Source organism: Nanorana parkeri, unplaced genomic scaffold (genome assembly GCF_000935625.1).
Source record: "Nanorana parkeri isolate BGI_ZX_2015 unplaced genomic scaffold, ASM93562v1 scaffold504, whole genome shotgun sequence".
In the NCBI taxonomy this organism is placed as follows: Eukaryota; Metazoa; Chordata; class Amphibia; order Anura; family Dicroglossidae; genus Nanorana; species Nanorana parkeri.
Genome location: NW_017306772.1, coordinates 111,296 through 133,417, shown reverse-complemented (window position 1 = coordinate 133,417; position 22,122 = coordinate 111,296). Strand labels below are relative to the sequence as shown.

Below are 22,122 nucleotides of genomic sequence, written 5' to 3'. Positions count from 1 at the left end.
GGGGGGGGGAGGTGGGGGGGAGTGCGGGTTATGCTGCAGCCAAAGCATCAGCATCACAGCCAGACAATTAGCATTTTTCAGAAGGAGGGGAGCAATGGCAGCCTACATATTTGTCTTATAAATTGCTAAAAGTCCTAATAATTTAATACCACACCTTGACTGGTAGAAAACAGCTCTGTCACTCCAATCTTTGTGCAACTAAATACTGAAGGGCTGGGTGCTGTCACTTTTTGTTCCCAGGTGTCTCTTCCTTTACTTGGACGCAATTCGTTGGAATTTGCTGATAAATCTATTTGCAAGTCAGCAAAGGAGGTCACTAAACAAGAGTCAGTGGTAGAAGAGTCATCTCGTGGTGTCCATGGCCTAGAGTCTGGAGAAGGCCCAGAAAATGGATGGAAGGGAGAATCCAAACCAGAGTCTTCAACATTTTCAGGGGAAGAGGAAGAGAATGGAGATGGAGTAGAGTTGAGAGTACATGTCCTGCAACCTGGCAGAGCAAAAAAAAAAAAGTGTTTAACAAATAACCTTAAACTAGGCAAACATCAGCCAATTTGTTGTTATATATACGACCAAACTAAAAGATACAATATAAAAAGCTACTCTAAATTACCATTTTGTACCCCAGAACATATGATTTACGGAAAGCCCATGCAAATAAATGTTACCTGGAAAATCATCAGCCTCAAAAACAGATTCCTGGAGAGGCCCAAATAAGGAATGAGCAGGGTAAGTGCGGCACATCGAGTTTGTATCACTGGTAGAAGTAGAAAAATTGGGTAATTAGCCATGTATCTTATTTATTACATAATAAAAATAAGATGTATTAGCTGCCCAGCTAAAGTAAAAAAAATACCACTACCTTGTACGCGCTGAATTTTTTGTCATGTGTGCCACTACGAATCATGGCTTTTTGCTGCCACATGAATTCAGTGGCATTGTCCTGCGCCAGGAGAATGCCACTGGCAGTTTTCTGTGCAGCCATCAATGCATTGGCCTCAGCCTGTACTGCATTGAGATCCTCTGCACTGGAGACTGTGCCAAAGTCTCTCCATCAGAATGCTTAGCTACTTGCATTCTCTCTGACCCAGGAAACAGGTCTCCCATCATGTCCTGCCGCAATTTCAGTTGGGTTGAAAGACCACTCTCATTAACAAAATCCTCAGATCACAGGCTTAGGTTGCCAGTTCAGATGTTGTGGATTGGGTACAAGAGTGGGTTATGGACGTGGCTGCTGTTAGTTGAGCGCTTTGTGCAATTTGGTTACCGTGTTCAAAGGTGGGAGACTACCCCTGTGCTGCTCTAATGTAATTTTTAAAATTAATTGGGCAATCAAATTCCTGCATTTTGGTGCACTGGTGTAATGTCTTAAATATAAACACCCTGCTTTCTGCATCTTTGGTTTTGATTTCTGTCTGCCAAATTAGTAACAGAGCAGACAGATCGACACCGACTTAGACTTGTTACTTGCACTTGACATTTTTTCACTTTGAGAATAAAAAATCTGTGGCATTCTGTGTAATAGTATCTGAACACACTAATCCCAAACTGCTAACAGACGAGACTGAAATGCTTACTATTTAAAGCTTAGAAACAAAGCTAAACAATTGCAAAAGTAATTTATATTAACCAACCCCTCTTCCAAACTGGATTTTGGAGACACCAAAACCTGGCTTACAGGAAGCTGTCTCACAATGCTATGTAAACATTTTTACAAACTGTTTTATTGAAATTGCATTGCAAAAATGTTTAACATTAAAAGAACAAAAAAGAAACATACAGGCTCCTGTTGATCTAAAATGACGAGTTGCCTGGCAAAAACAGAGTTGAGGCCCTGTTATGCATACTTTAATCTGTGTGACTTGATAGTCAGGCCACTAGTATTTTTCATAAGATGGTCACCAATAGCAGCCTAAAAGATACCAACAAGGTTGTTTCTAACAGCCGTAATGGCTCTATATCATGTAAGGATCTGGAAGACGAAATCACCAACACTCACAGAACCGAGGATGTGGATTTCTTGTTCCTCTTTATTGAACATGCGCGAATGAACCTACATTTCGGGGCCACACAGGGTCCCTTCCTCAGGGCAACATAGTGACCTTAAAAGAGAACTACGGGGTAACTGTTTTCCCCCATAGTTCTCTTAAGGGTCACGGAAGGACATATACTAGCGTCCTCCTGTGACCCAAAGCTCAGTATATAGCGAGCTACAGCTCGCGGTATATTGAGAGCGCCGCAGCTGAGATGGATCCCGACAATGCTGTCGTGATCCACCCAGCTGCGTGAATGACAGCTGGCTCTGCCTATCTGGAGGTAGAGCCAGCTGTGCCTGCCCCCACCCCGTTCGTTCCTCCAGTCAGCGCTGGAGGATCGGAGAGGGGAATCCATGCAGGGAGCCTTGACTGACAGTCACTGCTCTCTGCAGGGAGATGGTCGAGAAGTGAGAGAACGACGGTACGGCTCAAACTATGAGGATCAGTGATTTTCACTCACCTCACAGTTCTTTAATAGTAACAATGCTCCTAATTTCGAGCATGATTATTGCTTTATTTCTCCTTTCTGTGAGAGCAATAATAAAAACACAGGGCAATTTCCCAACTAATAGGCTACAGTTCTTCTCTAATTGTTCTATTATGGGCAGGTATCTCCCTACCCCTTGTTCCTGGGACATCCATAGCCCGCTACACAATGGAATAGCAAAACTCTTGAGGCTGCATATAAAGAGGCAGCAAAAAAGGAACATAGAGGATGTAGCCCATAGCAGCAAATCCAATTCCATTTTGTTTTATCTGGAGGGGACTGAGCAATAAAAGTTCATATACTGTACATATACATGATATACATAATTGCCCTGAATTCTCTCCTTGGCCCACATTTTACCACAAGTTTCTATAAGACTCTATCCATAGCTAAAAACATAGCCAAGTTTTTTTAAGTTGTTGAATTTAGATATGAACACTTTTTGAACTGTTGTATTAATCAAACATTTGTGTTATAAAGGATAATACATGCTTGTGGAGAGTATCTTTTTAGTTATCTTTCAGTAACAGCAAAATGTATAAAAAGATACATAAAGGAGCTTAGCGGAGTTAAGACAAAGTGATATATTAAAGCTGAAGTGCAGACAGATATAAAAAGCACACATGATTGCAGCTCTGTATTTATAAATAAATTCATGTATTTTTTTAATGCAACTAGTGTTAATACCAGATTTTGACCCTAGTATTATCCTCTTGGAATCCCGTATACTGCAGCACTAAGACTGGAATCGGGAGGGGCAAGACTGGGAGCCAATTAGGTGTGCAGCATGCAAATATGTTGGCAAGGAACATGCTAAACAAAAGAGCATAGTGAGTAGAGAGATTAGCTCATCAATTTGCTGCTGCTCTTTCACTGCCCAGTGAGAAGGCTGAGGGTGGAGAAAGGATGCCACTCTATTCCTTAACTTTAAATGGTGTCATCCACCTGGCTGTGTGATGGGGCTGTGTAACTCTCAGGACTGGATGAACAAATACTAATCCTTGGTGGGCCAAACATCTCCCATGTATATTTTAGCTGCTTGTCTGGGGTTCAGCTTTAAAACAAGATCAAACACAGGCAAATGCCCACACTGAAATACCTGTTGTTGACAGTGGATGGAGGCGTGCTTGAAAGAGTGACAGCTGATTTATCTGTATAGAAATATACACATTTATTGTAATGCAGTCTGTGAGAATCGTGTTTTCAATTAAACCTGAACGTTCATTTAAAGAGATAGCTCACCTGTCTGACATGTTATTTGTGTTTCTCCTGAAACAGAACCTGTGCCCACTGCAGTGCCTAAATAGCATTAGAACAAATAAATTATTAACAGGAAAATGCTACACTTGAGAGGTCAACGCCACTGAAGATGATAATGAAAAAGTTAAAGTGTATGTATAGCTTATATATTTTGTTTAGTTTTGGATAACTTAGGGAAGAGTTAAAATCCATGCGAGTTTATTTTTTTGCTGTGTACCATTGACAAATTGCCCTTTATTTCTTCTCCCAGAGATGCAACAGGAAGTTAGAGAAAATTTACCAAAGTGAGGCAAATCCCCCACTTTGAGAGTTGTCCCCTTAAACAGATGTTCGTATTAAAAGATTTCCCCTCACCGCTTGTTTTGGGTACAGCTCTAACATGCTGGATTCCCTCTTACTTCTTTGGTTACAGTGGTCAGCAGTACAAATAAGTAAAGGGGTGAATTTCCCCAATGAGGACACAAGCAGCAATAAAAACTTGACAGAGGCTTTTACCCTTCCTTATTTTATACAAAAAAAAAGTTTTTCCTAGAGATGCAATCTAAAGAAGAAGAAACAAATCAAGTAAAAGAAACCTTAAACATACAAGAGAAATCAGCAAAGGGTGTGTATGGAAAAGTAAAAGGATGAATAAAATCTGTAGTCTTACTTACGCATTGTCTGACGCCTTACAGATACCTGCAAAACAAACCAGCGCTGGAATTACATACACTCAGAGAATTGAATGAACAGGTCTCTACTAGTGGCACATATCAAACACTGCAAAACCTGGTAAAAAGTGAATATGACGGTTGCGTTGGTCATGAAACTTGACCCCACAAAAACAGGGGCCCACCTCCCAAAACACTGGTACTCTGGGCACCCAACTCTTCAGCATCTCTTGTGCCCAGGAGGTGGTGTCAGCAAGAGGAAGCATAGAGCCCAACTATTTGGCCCCCACTGGGAGCAAGTAGGTGGATGCCCCTTTCCCAATGAATGGGTTTTAGGGATAGCACAGAGCCCCCTTATTTATTTACCAGTGCATGTGGGTAGGTCATAGTAATAAAAAGAAAATAAAAAACCCAATAACCCATTCGCACACTGAGGAATTTCCCATGTTTTATGTGCCCAGGAAATGTAGGGGAAAGGGTTCACCATGATATCATTGCTCATATTTTGTATTCGTCCAAATGTGGGCCCAAATTAACCATGGAAGCGCTGCACCTGCATTAAAAACACTATTTCAGCACGCTCCTTGGCCAAACATCCCAAAGCTAAGAAGCACTTTAAAATGCATATCCTCCACTTCAAACCAGGCAATAGTTTTAATATTGTGAAGGAGAAAAAAAGGCAAATATTAAACAACGTGAGCGATAAATATAATGAATATCACAGTAATGCACTTTTCCATTTAATGACAGATGTTGGCAAAGTCTTGTTTGAAAACATGTTTACATGGGCAGATAGTATTTGTTTACATTTTCACATGGGTGAATGTTGTTTGAAGTTGGGCGAAAACCACTGTGATAGACTGAATATGGAAAATTGAATCTTGGTAAAGAAAAAAATGGGCAAACAGGTGAGTTTGATATTGAATCATTGATAAATGCACCCTTTTTTGTGTATTTCTCTGCTTAGTGGGGTATTTTTTTTAGTAAGAGGTTTATTTTAATTTTATATTTTCGCATTAGAACATTATAACATAGAAAAGGTGTAGCAACCACTACATCTATAGTATAAAAAAAGCGGTAAAGAACACAGGGAACCAAACATTTATAAAAATAAAAAAGGGAAGGAGAAGGGGGCTAGGGAACAGGACTAGAAACAATAAAAGGGTTGTTAGGACTTTGCTTTCTTCAGAATATGTAGAGTACAGGCTATTGGATATATAGGAGATGGATACAAATAAACATACATTTGCAAAAACAGGGTGTGAGGAATCTGGTTGTAGTGCCATAGATGAATCCAACCATAGTTGCCAAATTGTATATATTTTTTGTAGCAAGCTCTGTCAATGTATATAAATTTAGGAAGTTCCAGTATGATTTGGCACAACACTTGATATACTGCTGTACAGCGGGTGATGTTCACTCCACCATTTATGTAGAACAGTTTGCCTAGCATGGAAACCAGTGCGAGTATGGGTAAGAGGCACAGTCATCAATATGCCCAAAAGGACATGCCACCGTGGTTCCTGGAACAAAAAGTTTAGTTGGTTCTGCGGCTCAGACATTAAGTCCATCCAGAAAGCTCTAATGCGGGGGCAAGTCCAGAACATGCGCATCACATTATCTGGGGAATTACCACACCTGGGGCAACAATGAGATCATCTATATAGAGTCTATATAGTACAGTTTAGCTTGTGTATAGTGCAACTGATGAAAAAGTGTGCAAGTTTGTCGCCGTGCTAACAACATCTGCAAACCAAGTGTCTACAACCTCCTCCAAAGCCATCTTCCGTTAGATCAGGAAGAAATTGGAGCCCTTTACAATGAGAAGCAACGAACGGTTTGGTTACCTTAGCCTGAAGGCATTTGATTAATGTCTTAGTTAATTTAGTTTGTCCTGATGTGTATAGGTAAATTTCCATTGGGTTTGAAGAGCATGACACAATAAACACTTTGTAGTTATAGAAAAATCTATTATCAATTATCTGACAGAAACACCAGGAAGAGTCAGGATAATTGTAAAGTTCTTGCAGCTTATGATAATACCATAATAGGTTCCAAGGTGACAGTTGAGTCTGAGAGGGCGAAAGGATATCCTCAGCAGTATTCTGAAAAGCTACTGCTTACTCTTGGACCTGAAAGGGTTAAGTGGTGCACTACATCACCAATTAGATGTTTTCAGATACAGTGATCGCCAAATACAGAGTCATTGCTGCCATTCTAAGGGCAACATAAACTGGTGTTATCTATCAACCTTTAAAACGTAGTTACTACCGAGTGTTTCACTGCTTTTGCCCAAGGTCAAAGTTACGTTGGGTTTGTAATATTGGTAAGATATAAAAACTTACCACTGCTGCAGGAGGCTGAATCATACAGCCCACAGTCTCCCGAAACCTTTTGAGTTCAGTTTCTTCATCTTCCAATCTCTCCCCAGTCTGTGCAGGTTTTATCTGAATATGGAAACGTCGTGGTTCTTCATCATCATCATCAAAATCAGAGTCACTTGAAGAGCAGCAAGTAGTTGCAGGTGCTACTGTTTTGTTGTTAAGAATTTTAGAACAGCTGTGTAGCAAATAGTTAAGCATTACTCCTCAATTATACTAAGTCAATTAAAACACTTATATTGTTCCTTTTTGTTGTTGTCTTGTGCTGCTAAACTAGTAAGAAGTATTTGTGTCCAATGACAAGTGTATACACAGTGTGTATATTGCCTGTTGTATTTCAGACCCTGTAGTCCATTCAGTAAACAATGGAACAACTTGCAGTGACTCTCACTGGAATTTAACTTGCTATGAACAAACCAAAATCTAGTTCATTGCCCTAGGGATCCTGGTTGCAATATTTTTAGCTCTGTAACATGGTGCCAAAAAGAACACCCCTAAATATATTACCTACCCTTTTTGAAACCATTTGTCGACACGCAGAGGTTACCTGGTCGTGTGATCTCTCTCCTTTATGGTCTATTACTGACAAAAATACCCTTTTGACCATTCTACTTAACTGAATGGGAAAAGAACGTACATTGGGTCCTCATGGAACCAAATGCTCTGAAATACTATGCAAAAGATCACTCTAGGCACCTCATCCCACGAAAGGAGTTTAAAACTAAAATCAGACCAGATGGTATAAAAAGCCTGTACACTTTGCACGGAACAATCCCAGCAGTATAATAGGTGGGAGGTGTGGAACAAAAAAAAGGCACTTTGCTTTAAATCTGGTAAAAATTGCCAACCCATTAAGAAATTCTGGAATCAGACCTTCAAAATTTATCATCAGTTAATTTCCCGCAAATTATTATACACCCCACAAATAGTCCTTCTCTCGATTATTACAAGGTCAATATCCACAATAAATAGGAGTCTGCCGCGCTTCTTCCTACTTGCATCACGCACAGCAATTGCTAGGCACTGGAAATCCACTAAGGCTCTAAAATCTATGGAAATGGGTCCAGCAACCGTGCCATTTGATGTGGATGAAAAGCCTAACAGAACAAATACATGACAGATGGAAACAACTGGTGCATGCTTGGGGCACCTAAACATTATTTATGGACAAAGCCAAATCTCAAACCTTCCTAAAAAAATTCAACCCCACATTACTAATGCGTCATCTTTTGATCCCTTAAAATCATCATATTCTGAGTTGCCTTGTCTGGGCCTTACTGCACCATGCATAAGCACCCCCCTCCTAACATCCCTCCTTTTCTACCCTACCCCTTGATCACATGCTTCTTATCCGGTTATAGCTCTTCCTTCATTTTCCTTGCTATTGCATACACGTCCTTCTTAAATATATCGATTATATCTACACGATTTCTCCAGACTGGCATGATCTACACATCCCCTTACAGTTATGTTATGTACTGTGTTACTGTCTATGTATGACTTTACCATTCAGAAAGACTACAAGTGTACATGTATTTCTCGATCTAGCGCCCTCATTTTACAGCCTGCTTCTTACTTTTTCCATCTTCTAAAATACTCTTCCTGATAATAGTGCCATCTCGTCTCAAATTATCTCCTTTACCTGTACTCTACACCCCCCGTCTGTCCTCTCCCTATTACTGAATCACCTTCTTCCTTTTTCAGTAGGGGTCCTTCAAAGCTCTGTCCACAGTTCCCCTCTGTTCTCCATCTACACCTCAATCCTGGTTGACAATCTGGCACAACTTTTAATACCATCTTTACACTGACGACACCCAAATCTATCGCTCTACTCCTCAGCGCACCCCTACAGTATTGTCACACATCAGTTGTTTACGAACTGAGAAAGTGAGGATATTTCTCAAACTCATTCTTTCAAAAACTAAGCTCATATTATTCCCCCCTCCTCCTGTGTCCCCTCCCCTGACCTCTCCAACAAGATCAATGGCATAACCATCAGTCCCTCCACTTATGCCAGGGTGCTATATATAATCTGGACTCTCAGCTTTCCTTTAGGCTCCATATCGAATCACTGTCCTTGTCTTGCCACCTTAACCTCAATAACATTTTCAGAATTCATAGTTAGTCAGGTTGAAAAAAAGACACATGCCCATCGAGTTCAACCTAATTCACCCCTTCTTAACAAACGACACCACAAAGCTACTAATGCACTCCCTTGTTATCTCTTGCTGCTGCTATACTCATTCACCTCACCAAACATTCAGTGTCTACCTCCCTGCTCTGCCCATCCCTCCACTGGCTTCCAATAGCCCAACGTATAAATTTAAAAATACGATCATACTAAAACATCCACAAGTGTGCCCCGAGCTACATCGATAATCTAATTCCAAAATATCACCAAAACCATCCACTCAAGACCCCCTGATCTCTAGCTCCCTCATCACCTCTTCCCATGCACACCTGCCAGGATATCTCCGGAGCATCACCAATCCTCTGCAACATCCTACTGCAATAAGTCTATGGCTGGGCACACACCTTACAACCATCGCAAGACAAGTACGATCTGCCTATCTTGCATATCGCAAGCCACGCCCCCTGAGGGGCGGGCTTCCGATGTCTGCAATGCTGAACGGGCAGTGTGCGCTTGCGCACACCGGCCCGTCCGGCTTTTATCTCACGAACATGCTACACACCTGCCGAATATCGTACGATGTTCGGCTGGTTTTGAAACATGTTCGTAAGTTTAAAGTCGTGCGACCTTACAGTAGTAGAGGTCGCACGGCTTCCACACACCTTACGATAATCGTACGATCGTGGGATTTCCAGCGATTATCGTACGATTATCGTAAGGTGTGTGGGGACCTTATATCTCCTACTCTGTCTCATCTTTCCAGGGAAGCCCATATTAGCGTTTGTATCACTTGCCCCTCCTTTTAGAATGTAAGCTCCCGCAAGAAAGGCCCTTCTAATCCTCTGGTATTGCAACTGTGCTGTTTCCCTTTATTTTGTAAAGTGAGGACATTATATAAATCGTGTATAGTAATAACTCTATTTTTACCTTTCCATTACTTTGTTTCAAGGACAATGATTAGCTAGACAAATAAAGTTAGTTAACACACCGAAAGCAAAACAGTAATAAAACTGACAAGGTTTTCCTTTTTATTTTTTTAATAAAGAAGGTTTTGGCTATACCTAACCTTTTAAAAATGCATTCATTACATTTCCCCTAACTTAGCATTTACACTTCTCTAAGTTGTTTATATACCGAATTCTTCCATCATACTTAAAACAAACAATCCATTATCCACACAGCAACCAAGGTATGAGTAATGCAGTGCATAAACCAGATTTGCTGTGAAAAAGGAACTATTGTTACAGAATAGAACACACTGTACAATGCACAAGAAAGTCTGCCAAAAGCACAAATCCCCCCACAATCCTGGCCATATTATAATGGAAACATTAACCTTTTGCTCTTTCAAGCAGAGGTTTTTGAAACATTTCAAAAACTGTAGCACAGACAAATTCAGAACCTTCTGTTAAGCACACGGTCGGTATTTCTCTACAGGTTCACAGTGCAGTTTATCTGGTTTGAAATATAAACATGAAGCAAAAAAAAAAAAAAGTACATGTCCTTGTAGCAACAAACGTCTTATGTGTTTTGCCTTTGCTGGAAAAATTAAAGCTCACAGCTGTTGGTCTCTAAAATGTACCTGTGCCATGAGCTCCTGGGTCCTCTGGTACCACCTCAGTTCACATCCCACAGTCCTGCACAGATATGACAGAGAGATGTCAAAGCAGATGGAAACTAAAAGGACCCTCTGCTGCCTCCAAAAACACAGCTATAAACCACTTTTTCACCCCCCGGACACAGGGCACCTCATTACCAGCAGCATATAAAAGGACAATTGCAGAGACAAACCCCAGAATCTTCCCAGAGCCTGCAAAAGGTGAGCAAGCCGTATGAGCCTTTCTGAAGTCTCTTCTCCTCAAAGCAGACATTCAGACACTATGTCCGCGGTGTTAAACTCCCTTCCCATCCAGGCCATTTTTCAGTATTCAGCGCTGCGGTACTTTGACTGACATTTATTCCGTCATGCAGCGCTGTACTGAAATGAATTTTATACCCTTTTTTGGGGACAGATAGAGCTTTCTTTTGGTGGTATTTATTCACCACTGGGGGTTTTATTTTTTTACTATATACACCCGGTACCGGGTGTGTGCATTGATCGGGTCTTTTCTGCCCGTGCGTGCCCGCTAGGGGGCGCGCGCGAGCAGAAAAAAATTGCCGTCTGGAGACGGCAACCCGCAGATGCTGCAGTGCCGTCCGTCCGTTTTTTTACTACGGGCGGACGGCAAGAGGTTAAAGCACTTTCTTACTTGCATATGTTTCCTTATCCTTCAGATCCTTGGGTACTGGTCCATGTATATTTTCCAGCATAATTTGCAAATAAATTAGTTCCAAATCAGCCAATGTGATTTGTCTGGATTTGTTTTCTCATTTTGTCTCTCATAGTTGAGGTCTACCTATGATGCCAATTACAGGCCTCTCTCATCTTTTTAAGTGGGAGAACTTGCACAATTGGTGGCTGACTAAATACTTTTTTGGCCAACTGTATACCCCTTGGTCACTTAGGCTGCCCTCATAGTGGCTGGACACTAAAGCCTCGCAAAGCAATGACTATCTTGTCCAGAAGGGCTTTGGGTGCCATTAAAAGGGACACATGTCCGCCTTCTTGCAAGAAAAATTTAAATTTCACTACAGTTTGTCTCTAAAGTATAAAATATGTTAAAATGGAGAGGGCAGGGCCACAATGCAAAGGCATGTTCTCTCTGAGCTCCTGGGTCCTCCGCTACCACCTCAGGTCACATCCCACAGGCCTGCACAGACTTGACCCAGACAGAGAAACGTCAAACAGTAGAATTAAAGGACCCTTTGTTGCCTCCCAAAACACAGCTATTACCTGCATTTTCATCCCCAAACATAGTGGTACTATTTTCCCCTTTTTGTTACCTTTGTTTGACAGATACATATACCCTTGGCCAATTAGGCTGCTGTCACTCTTATGTAGGGGCTCCAGATTGCCAATGAAACACGCTATATAGATGAAGAGATAAACTCCCCTATATGTAACACAGAGATGTGTCCTATTTTTCTTAAGAAGAAAAAAAATGGCACTGTATGGACTCGGGGAAGTATAAATAAACTGCTAGTGATTTAACTCACAATAATAATGATTCATAAAGGAATAAATAAAAAGGGCTTCAGCAAAAATATACGTAAACAAAAACTATATTAGAATATAACTTACAACTTATGTAGTTCAAAACACATTAAACAAATATACAATGTGTGTGTGTTTAATGTGTTTTGAACTATATAACTTGAGGATTATATTCTAAAAAGGTTTTCTGTTTATATTTGTATATCATTTTCCAAACAGCTAGTTACGAAGCCCTTTTTTAAATGTATTCCGTCATTCTTATCGTCTCTTCAGTGATAACATACCAGGTATTCTCATTCCTTATCAGCTAATAGCATAGTGTGTCCCCCAACTCCCGCCTTAGGTGGCAGCTCTACATCCTCTTCCTGGACTCCTAAACTCCTGACCTCTCCCATTAACTGCTCCAGGTCTAAATGTATGACCATAACACACAATTGTTAGTGCAAGAACCAAGCGATGTTTCAGTGGGTCTTATCACAACAACCCATTACTCTACCAATTCTTTTGACAGAAAAAGAAGGGGGATTGCAAAGGTAATTTTTATGCCTCATTCACACTGATGAAAACCGGCACGTACACATCCACGCTGCCTGCACGGCCGTATCGGACCGTTCCCGGGAAGGACAGGTGCTGCGTGCGATTGTACGCAGCAGCCTGTTGTTCTCTATGGGAGTATGCGGCCGCATGCTCACCCGAACTGCACATCCGTGCGGGTGTCCATGCTCGGACGCAGACAGGATCCATCCTGTCTGTGTACAAGTACGGACACCCGCACCCGTGTGCAGTTGGGTGAGCGTAGGGCTGCCCGACTACAATAGAGAATAAATTGGGCAGCTGCGTACAATCACACGCAGCACCTGTCCTTCCCAGGAACAGCCCGATACGGCTGTGCATGACGCACACCTTATCAGTGTGAATGAGGCCTTAAAACTATACCGGGTTTGGCTTTAGGAAATGGCAGCAAATCAGTGTTTGGACCTTCCATCTAGAAGCTACTTATCTTGCTAATTGATTAAACCTGCAGTGTATGCTTTGATGGTAGTGCTTGTTTGAAGTAGGTTCAATGTTCACCTGTTTGTAACAAATGGCCATATTTGTGTACACCTGCAAACTCCTGTTCTGCAAATGGAAGGAGGTGTTCAAATGTATTCAACACCTTAAAACAAGCATGCAATTTGCAGATTTGTTTGGAATAATTGCAGCTTGCAGAATATTTTTTTTCAGAAAACAATTATAATTTTTTTCTTTACAATGGCGCCTTCCGACCTTTGATTTTTTGTGCCCATCTGCCAGTCTTACCAAACATGTCACAACTTTGATAATTGAGAAAATACTTTGAAGAAAGGCCTCAATATACTTCTGGATACTCTGATATCCAGAAAATATTCCTGCTGTGAAGCTACATGCGTTGTGTGATCACACATAAAAGTGTTTTAGGCCGATTCACACGTGTCCATATTCCTGCAGTAAAACACAGCAATTGTACTGCATGAAAATGTATTTTAACCCTTTCGCTGCCAAGCCCTCCAAAACATTTTGCACCTCAGCTGGCCCCGCCATTTTTGCAATTTTTCCCATTGATTTGATTTTCAACTGCTGCGTTGCTAGCGTTTGTAAAAGACCCCCCCAAACCATATATTTTCTGAAAGCGCAGACTCGGTAATAAAGATAAAACTGCATTAAGGTAAAAAAAAAAAAACATTTGCAAATTTGAAATTGCGCCTTTTTGCGAAAAGGTAAAAAAATGAAGGTACGCAAAACTGTAAATAAGCGACTTATGCTAAAAATTGTTTTTACGCTGTGTTGGTGTTGTGATAAAATGATACAGGCGTATATTTAATTGGAACACAAGGTATCACAACGCACGGCAATGCGTCACAATGATTTGTCATACGCTGCCGCAGTTAAAATAATGCGTTTCTCACGGCTGGCTATGGCCACGTGCATGCAGACAGATCAGCGCCCCTTGGTTACCAGGGTGGCTGATCTGTCATTAAACTGAGAACCCGGCAGAGCCGCCATGATATCACTGGGTTCTCAGTGTGTAATGACAGTTCAGCATCTCCTGGTTACCTAGTGACCAGGGAATGCTGAACTGTCATGAGAGCTCGTCGTCGTAATGACAGCTGGTCCCGGCCAATAGAAAACAGTTGGACCGATGGGCTGCTGTACGGGCTATTTACTTTAGCCCGTAGTTGGCCCGAAGTTGGCCCAGCGGCTTAGTCGAGCCGAAGGCATATGCTTCGGCTCAACTGAACAAAAAGGTGAAAGCCAAAGCTGGCACGAACTCAGCCGCAGCAAGCCGTTGTACGGCTGATTTCAGTCGGCGTATGGCTGAAATCAGCCGTACAAGCATGAAGTGAATAGCCTCCAGTATCACAGGATCACTCCAGTGTTTGTGCTGCACAGAGGATCGGTAATTATCAATGGTATTTATCGATCCCCCGCTCGGCTACACACAGAGCTGCTGTCATCCGGAAACTGACAGGATGACAGCGGTTCCGTTCTCCTCTTGCGGCTTCTCCCCGCCAGCCGACGCTCACTCCTCCAGGCAACACCTTTTTTTTTTTGATCCCCGCTGCCACAGCCCCTACAAGCGGGAGACAGCTTAAGCGACCATGAGCTTATAGCAGAACTGTAAATGCCAGGTCCGTACGGCATACGGACCTGGCCAGCCGGAAAAACTTTTGTTCCTCCGTATGCTGTACGTCCCTGGCAGGGAAAGGTGGTTCACATCTATTCACTGCAAAAGGATACTGGTTATGTTTTCATCAGGACGAATTGTAAAACCTTCCTCGTCAACATCTGGAAGGTCCTATATTAGAAAGAACAAAAAAGTAAACAATTTACATTAGAACTGTATTAAATGCTTGATCGTCTTCTCCTATGTACAAAACTAGAGTAAATGACAGTAAGTGTGTCATTTTAAACTGCTACCTAAACCTAAATGTAGTGTTGTGATTGTAGGAGCCGGCTATTACTATATTACAACTGACCTTTCTACCACTTAACAATTTGTATATTAGTTCAGAAGATGTATATTTTTAGAGCAATACATAGTACTATTTCCAGAAAGAACTCCCCTGCTATAAACTGGCTTTAAATTAGTGCTTCATTAAACTTGAGCAGAATTATACACAACGTAATTACATTCTGGTCTGGCTACTTTCCTTATCACTACAGGCTGGCATTGTAGGCAAATCTAGGCCGATAGTCTGGCCGGAGGCCGGCTTCCTGGACAATCAAGAAGCTGGACAGAGTGTGATGACTCGCTGCCTGGCTTTCTGACACCTGAAGCTCCGGTATTGGAGCATGACCGGGCTTCCTGATTGGCTATGAAGCCGGCTTCACTTGTTTCTAGGCAGTGTTGCCAATCAGGAAGCCTAGAGGCGGGTCATGACGTGCCTTCCTGATTGGCTAGGAAGCCGACCACTTTTTGCTAGGCAGCCTGGCTTCTTGACCAATCAGGAAGCCGGACAGCACCTCAGGACTTGCCACCTGTTTTCCTGAGTGGTCAGGAAGCCGGGCAGCCTCTAAAGCCGGTGTGCTTTCTCTATAACACTGGCTTTATGATCTGCCACCGGACTTCCGGATGATCGGGGCACAGAAAAAAATGGGTACTTGATACAGAAAAACGGTATTGGTGCATCCTTTGGATCTCTCTCTCTCTCTTTTATTTTTAGAAACACAGCAACCAAAAAAAAAAAATGGATATACACACTTTTCTTACCACACAGTCTGGCTCATTAGGCTCTCTGCAGATGAAAATAAAATAAAAAGCACAGTAAATATCACTTGTCAGCCTGTGGCACACTAAAATATTATAAATAGTGGTAATGTGTGTTTTTCTTACACAGGATGATTGTCCTTCTCCCTTTTGCTCAAACCACGGATACGGAATGGTTTGGACCATGTGCGCTTTACACCTGTGTGAGAATGAGACCTTTAGGAGTACATCTGGATGCGTGGTAATGAGTTTCCACAAAAGCTCTACCCCAACCAACACACACTAATCGTAGTGTCTGAATCTGAGGGCCTCGCCTTTCTTTACTTAGTCCGGTTTGGGAAATGATGAGGATTAACAGGCTTTTTCCAGCTGTTTTACTACAGCATACATGGAGCACACACAAGCTCATTAAATGAAATATCTTGCATCAGTGCAGCAGCTGACTTTTTACATTTTTAGTTTCAATCATTTGTTTTTCATATAATTTTTTGTTTTTAGTGTAAAATACATTCTCTGGAAGTCTAGGACACTGTTTAGAATTGTGTTGTGCCACGCCAAAACAAATGCCAGTGCCTCTGACAAATGTAAGTACCCATCGAAAAAAAGATACAGGAATTTGTCGCATGGAGGCATGGTGAGGGTTTGTACTGAGGCCTAAATGTCCATACCACAGTCACTCTGTGTGACCCATGGGTGGAACTTGCATTGAGGACAGAGTCATTGGTTGCTGGGATGATGTTGGCTACATAACGTCAGCGGTTGTTAAGGTGCTGTGCGGCCAACAGCGCCTTAGCATCTATGGACAATGTGCGGCCAACAGCATTCTAGCAACCAAGGAAGCTTTGCAGGCAACAGTGTCCAAGCAATCAAGTAAGCTACGCCGCCAACAGCGTCCCAGCAACCAAGGATGCTGTACAGCCAACAGCATCCTAGCAACCAAGGACATGGTGCAGACGACAATGTTATAGCTACCATTGACGCACTGCAGCTGACAGTGCCATAGCAACAAAGGACGCTGTACAGCAGGAGAAAAGTGTCACAAACAAGAACCCTGTGAATTTGTTGCACATATTGGTATTTACTATAGTAGTCTTGCAAACCTTTTAAGAATTTGGCATAAGAGGTATAGCTATAGCCATAAAACCAAAATTGTGTCGCAAAGACTTTGTTGAATCGTCCCCATCAGGTCTTCTTTTAGTAAAAGCAAAAGAAAAAAAAAAGAAGAGAACCATGGTATGCTGGTGGCATTGCCTTTAACTACAATTTAACGGGTTCATGTCCATATTAATTAGATTCCAGTTGAAGTTTCCCTAATTAAGGAATTATCTCCACTAGTGTGGATAATATCATTTACTGGCTACATATTTTGATATTTTACAGACCTTCTAATGATGCAGGAAAACGGAAGCCTTCAAACTCCACAGCCTCTGAAAAAAAAAGCCAAGAGAATAAGAAAAAACTAGATATTGAGAAACTGCTGAGTATCACTTTCATCCAGTCTGCACATGTTCAGAAAATGCTCAGTGCTGCATTTTGCACTGCCACAATAATCATACAGTTATCTCACCAGGGCGCTCTGTGCCTGTTCCATTGCTTTCTGCAAACTTCCTGATCAGCTTGTCTATGGCTACATTTTCCATGTTGTGCTTAAACTCTTCTTGGACCTAAGGAAAGGAAGAAAGAACATATTGAAAAGCAAACCATACTATTTTTAAACTACAGCCTGAACAGATTGAGCCAATTAAAAGATACCAGTAGGTTTTTATTCACACCATGTGTTCTCAACTATAAGTACTGCACTGCTCCTAAATACAGAGCAGAGTTGCCACGCTCATATAGGCTGTGACTGCTTGCACTACAGTGAGGATCACAAATGTTGCATGGGGATGTGGCTATCAGTACTATCACTGCTGATGCACAAGTCTATAGCTTGTCAGTCAGCACTTGACCACAACTAATCCTCTCCACTGCTTTCTGGATGGAAAGCACTCCCTCTGTTGCTGAAACCTTCCCACTGTGAGCTGCAGTGTCTGGGAGGGGGAGTGTGAGACACAAATGCAGGAGGATTTGGCTCAGTCAGATAAGGTAATGGAGGTATTTTGTTTACTTTAGGAGTCTTGTCCATAACATATCAACTGGATTTGGTATTTGTTTGTGATACAGGAGCCTTTAGTTGTCCTGTAAAGCTCCAATAGTTAACCTTGCCTTTTGTAGCTTAATATTAAAATGTACCTCCAGGTATGTGGCTTTTACTAAAAGCATAGGGAGTCAAATACAATATTACCAGCAACAATCTACACTTACCTGTCCAATCTGTACATGAGTATCCTCCACAGAATGTGAATATGCTGTAACAAGCCTCCTCATTTGTTTAAGATGAGCTGCCTCTGTATCTTGAAATAACTGGAAAACAGATTGCGATATACAGTACTTTTAACCACTTTGCGATTGCAAAACATCTGTTTAAGCCCTTAATGCCATGAGAATGTTACCTAAAGTTGCAGCAGAGAACAAAGTCTGGTCATCTAAGCATCATAAAAACTAGGAATACACCGATATTGTTTTTGCGGTATCGAGTAGGAGTACCGATATTTTTTTTCAGTACTCGCCGATACCGAAAGTCCCATTAAGGAAGCCAGGCGGCATGTAAAGACTCACCACCCGGCTTCCCAAATAGCAGGGAAGCCCTCTCCATGCTCCCTCGTGTAATGACTCATTGCCCGACTCCTGATTGGTCGAGAAGCTGGCCAATCAGGAAGCCGGGCAAAGAGTCATTACACAGTGCCCGGCTTCCCGATTGGCAGGGAAGCCGGCTCCATGCTCCCTCTTCACCAGGTGACAAGGGAGAATGAAGTTGGCTTTCTGGCCAATCAGAAAGGTGGGGGGCAGGTAAGGACTCACTGCCCGTCTACCTGATACCAGAAGCTCAGGTATCGGGCTAGGCATCACAGCATTTGGGCAAGTACGAGTACTCGCCCAAATACTCAGCATCGGTACCGATACCCATACTAGAATCGGTATCAGTGCATCCTTAATAAAAATGATTCCATTTTGGTTATCTACATCTAAAAGTGCTACCTAACAATAGGCCTGGCAAAGTGCCTTGTCCAGAAATGCCTGTTCATTGCCCAATATAAGATTTCTCACTTTACCTTGACTTCAGGCCTAAGCCTCTATGCCCACCCATCACATCCGGTCCAAAAAGGATGCCATTCAGGCCAATAAGAGTACTCTCACTGGAAAGGGGATCAATAGGAGGGTAAAGGCTATGTCCAAAGTAAAAGACATTTTGGCTGGAGTTTAACTTTGCTTCACTATATTCAACAAAGTAAAGCAAAATAAAATGTAAATAAAAATCGCAGCACAGAAGTAGCAAATACATCACAATCTCTACTCAAGACCAACTACTGATGTACTCGCATTATGTTTTATTTGATTAAACGTAACTGTAGAGTTCCAGACGTATGTCAAAGCTAAAAAGTGCACGTCAGGTGATAAATATTTAGGCTGCTATTGTTCTAAAAATGCAATTTGCCTGACTGTTTTTGCCATAAACAATTCTAACAATTCTAAGTCACAGATGTGGCAGACTCATGCAGCACATAATTGTATCAAGAAAGGGTAAGAATGAATTAATCTTCATACTTCTTCCAGGTTAATGACTCAATTAAGCACAGAACCTAAACAAGAGCTTAGCAGTCAGACAACCATGGAATCCACGTCATCAGCCACCTGTTGTGACAGTTTAGAAGGAGGGCTCATGCTCACTTCATTTTTCACTAATGCTATATTACAGAACTTGAAAGAGGAGTCTTGAACCATGAATGAGACTTCATGACTGGGGGACAAAAATCTCTCCACTGAAGTCCCCAAAAGAAATAAAGTCAGTTGGTGAACTCACTGTGAATGGATGGCGCACTAAATTATAAAATCAACAGGACGCTCCAGAGGAAGCACCATGATTAAGGTAAGTGGGGGGCAGGTGGCTTTGGGGTAGATAATGCAACCGTGTTACATCATCTTGAATATGGGTGTAACATGAAACTTGGTCAGAAAGATGAACTATACATTTGCTATTTGTGTTCTAATGAAGAAGTCTCTATCAACAATTCTGCCTGTATTCTTGTATAACTTTTTTTTTTCTTTACAGTTCTTAGAGGTCTTATGTTTGTTGGTATTTGCATTTCCAACCTACAAAAGATCTGCCTTGCGAGATGTGTTCTGGTGGTTGCTAAGTGTTACGCATTCCTGAACCCTACATACTCCTGACAAATGCACTCTGTAGATCACAAACACCTGACCTCTGCACTAACTAGGCTGAAGATTTAAGCCACTTCAGCCTTCAGGACATAAAACTGTCTATGAAGGTTCTCATTCATCCAGGTCATGGGATATCTGTAAAATATAAGTCAAGAAAACTAGACTTGCTGAATTAATTTTTCTTGAAGATGTTTTACTGGTCATCCAACCAGCTTTCTCAATTCAGAATGACTTGCACACAAATTCTCTGGGAATATATATGGTGAATGTTGCTCCAATCCACATCATCTGTTAGTCGCAACCAGGTGTTGATTGCATTTGCATAATTGGAGTCTAGGAGGTATTATTAACCTGCCCAGAGAGAGGTGTTTAAACAGCAAGTCCTAACTGCAAGTATGTTAGTATTAGTCTGCTTCTTCTTTCACTGTCCAGTCTCAGAGTGGGGAATGGGCAAGACTTGCAAGTGTTACTAAACTGCAACAGAAAATCAGTTACAATGTAGCAAAATAACACTGCGACATTTGTTTAATTTATAAAGAAACAGCTGCTTCTGTGATGCAAAATAAATCCAACCGTCAAAATGACAACTAAGATTTGCTGGTAATTGCAGCTGGGGCGCTGTGGGGGAGAAAGAAGAAAAGGGCTACATATGCGCAAGGAATTTAAAAGAACTTTCTCAGGACATCTGTGTTAAAGTCCACAACTGGTTAAGGACTGCCATGGCAACTTCTGTTGTCATCAAACAATTGCTTGTTCAGAAGAACTCTACAGGAGAATGTTACTGTTTAAATAATATTTATGCATTTTTATCTGCATATTATCTATAAAAAAATTATTCTAGATGGACTGAAATACAAATCATTTGACGGGTGAATCAGCTTCCTTATATACTTATATCTGTGTATTTGGCGTTTTGTCCAGAGTTCAGCTTTAAAGAAGAACTCTGGGCAAAAATATTCTTAACCCTTGCAGTGGGGCTGCCCCCACACTGCATAGGGTTAAGTGCTCGTTTTCATCTGGGGATGAAAATAACAGAGCCTTTCTCCCCCTCCGCTCTGACTATCAAAGGTCTTCGGAGTTATGTATATGACGTGAGGGGACGAAGAGGGACATTTGATCACTGGAGCAGAGGAGGAGACAGGCTGGAGGGACCAGTTTATCAGCCAGCTGGCTGCCAGGTTCAGACAAGCGAATTGTATTATTTTTGTCCCCAGACAAAAACAAGCACTTAACCCATGCGGTGTGGGGGTAGCCCCACTGCAAGGGTTAAGAATATGTATATCCTGTTTGTGTCTGAGTGTTGGTCTTAAACCTTTTTTCCTTCTGTCACAAAGGGACTGACATGCCTCCACTATCAGGTTTTTTGTGCTATCTGTATTACTGTTAGAGAGATTCACTCCAATTCTCCTGATCACATGTTACTGTTAGGCTCACCATACGCGTTACAATCTGGCCACACAATATCTGTACAATCAACTTTAGATCTACAAAAACGATGAAATATGAGGCCCTAGCTATTCTATCCAATCAACTTGTATCCAATCATGCAGGCCCTTGAACTTCATACTTGTTGGTAGATCTAAATGCGATTGTACAATCAGATTGTAACGTGTGTGTGTAAACTTTTAAGAGGGGATTTCCCTCACATGGAAATGATATCTTCTTACTTCCTGTTGAGTCTACACAGGAGGTGTAGGGAAATCCCCTAAAAATAACTACATTGTGGAAGTATAAATCTCTATGATTTCCTCCAGAACATACCTTGCTAATAAAGTGGCCAGGATGCAAAATCCAGAATAAGCATTTAAAATCCATCACACCCAGTGATTGTAATTTTTATACCACTGTAATTATCGCCTCTTGTGTTTTCAAGAAGGTAAACTCTACAATGCAAAAACTCTTACAAAATGTTGTGCATTCTTAGTAGGAGTTCTCCTTTAAAGGAGAACTATGAGATGAGTGATTTCCACTCACCTCATAGTTCTAGCCGACCTGTGACAATGAGACTGTCACAGGTCGGCTCAGTAGATCGGGAGGTGAGAGAACACATACCGGGTTCCCTCACCTCTCGATCCTGTCACGGCTCTCTGCCGTGACAG

At 41.7% G+C, this 22,122-nt stretch overlaps 1 protein-coding gene across 2 annotated transcripts in view; it reads right to left on the bottom strand.

The window, feature by feature from the left end:
* LOC108790809 (F-BAR domain only protein 1-like) overlaps positions 1 to 22,122 on the bottom strand; it is a 129,128-nt gene that overhangs the window by 18,638 nt on the left and 88,368 nt on the right. For both annotated transcript variants that reach the window (XM_018561160.1, XM_018561161.1), the window contains exons 9-20: positions 18,068 to 18,166; positions 17,331 to 17,427; positions 17,146 to 17,190; positions 15,890 to 15,962; positions 15,758 to 15,791; positions 14,794 to 14,851; positions 6,776 to 6,960; positions 4,434 to 4,458; positions 3,763 to 3,819; positions 3,620 to 3,671; positions 666 to 754; positions 155 to 487 (exon numbers count right to left, since the gene is read on the bottom strand). In XM_018561160.1, the coding sequence (XP_018416662.1) occupies positions 155 to 487; positions 666 to 754; positions 3,620 to 3,671; positions 3,763 to 3,819; positions 4,434 to 4,458; positions 6,776 to 6,960; positions 14,794 to 14,851; positions 15,758 to 15,791; positions 15,890 to 15,962; positions 17,146 to 17,190; positions 17,331 to 17,427; positions 18,068 to 18,166 (1,147 nt within the window). The remainder of the gene's footprint in view (positions 1 to 154; positions 488 to 665; positions 755 to 3,619; positions 3,672 to 3,762; positions 3,820 to 4,433; positions 4,459 to 6,775; positions 6,961 to 14,793; positions 14,852 to 15,757; positions 15,792 to 15,889; positions 15,963 to 17,145; positions 17,191 to 17,330; positions 17,428 to 18,067; positions 18,167 to 22,122) is intronic.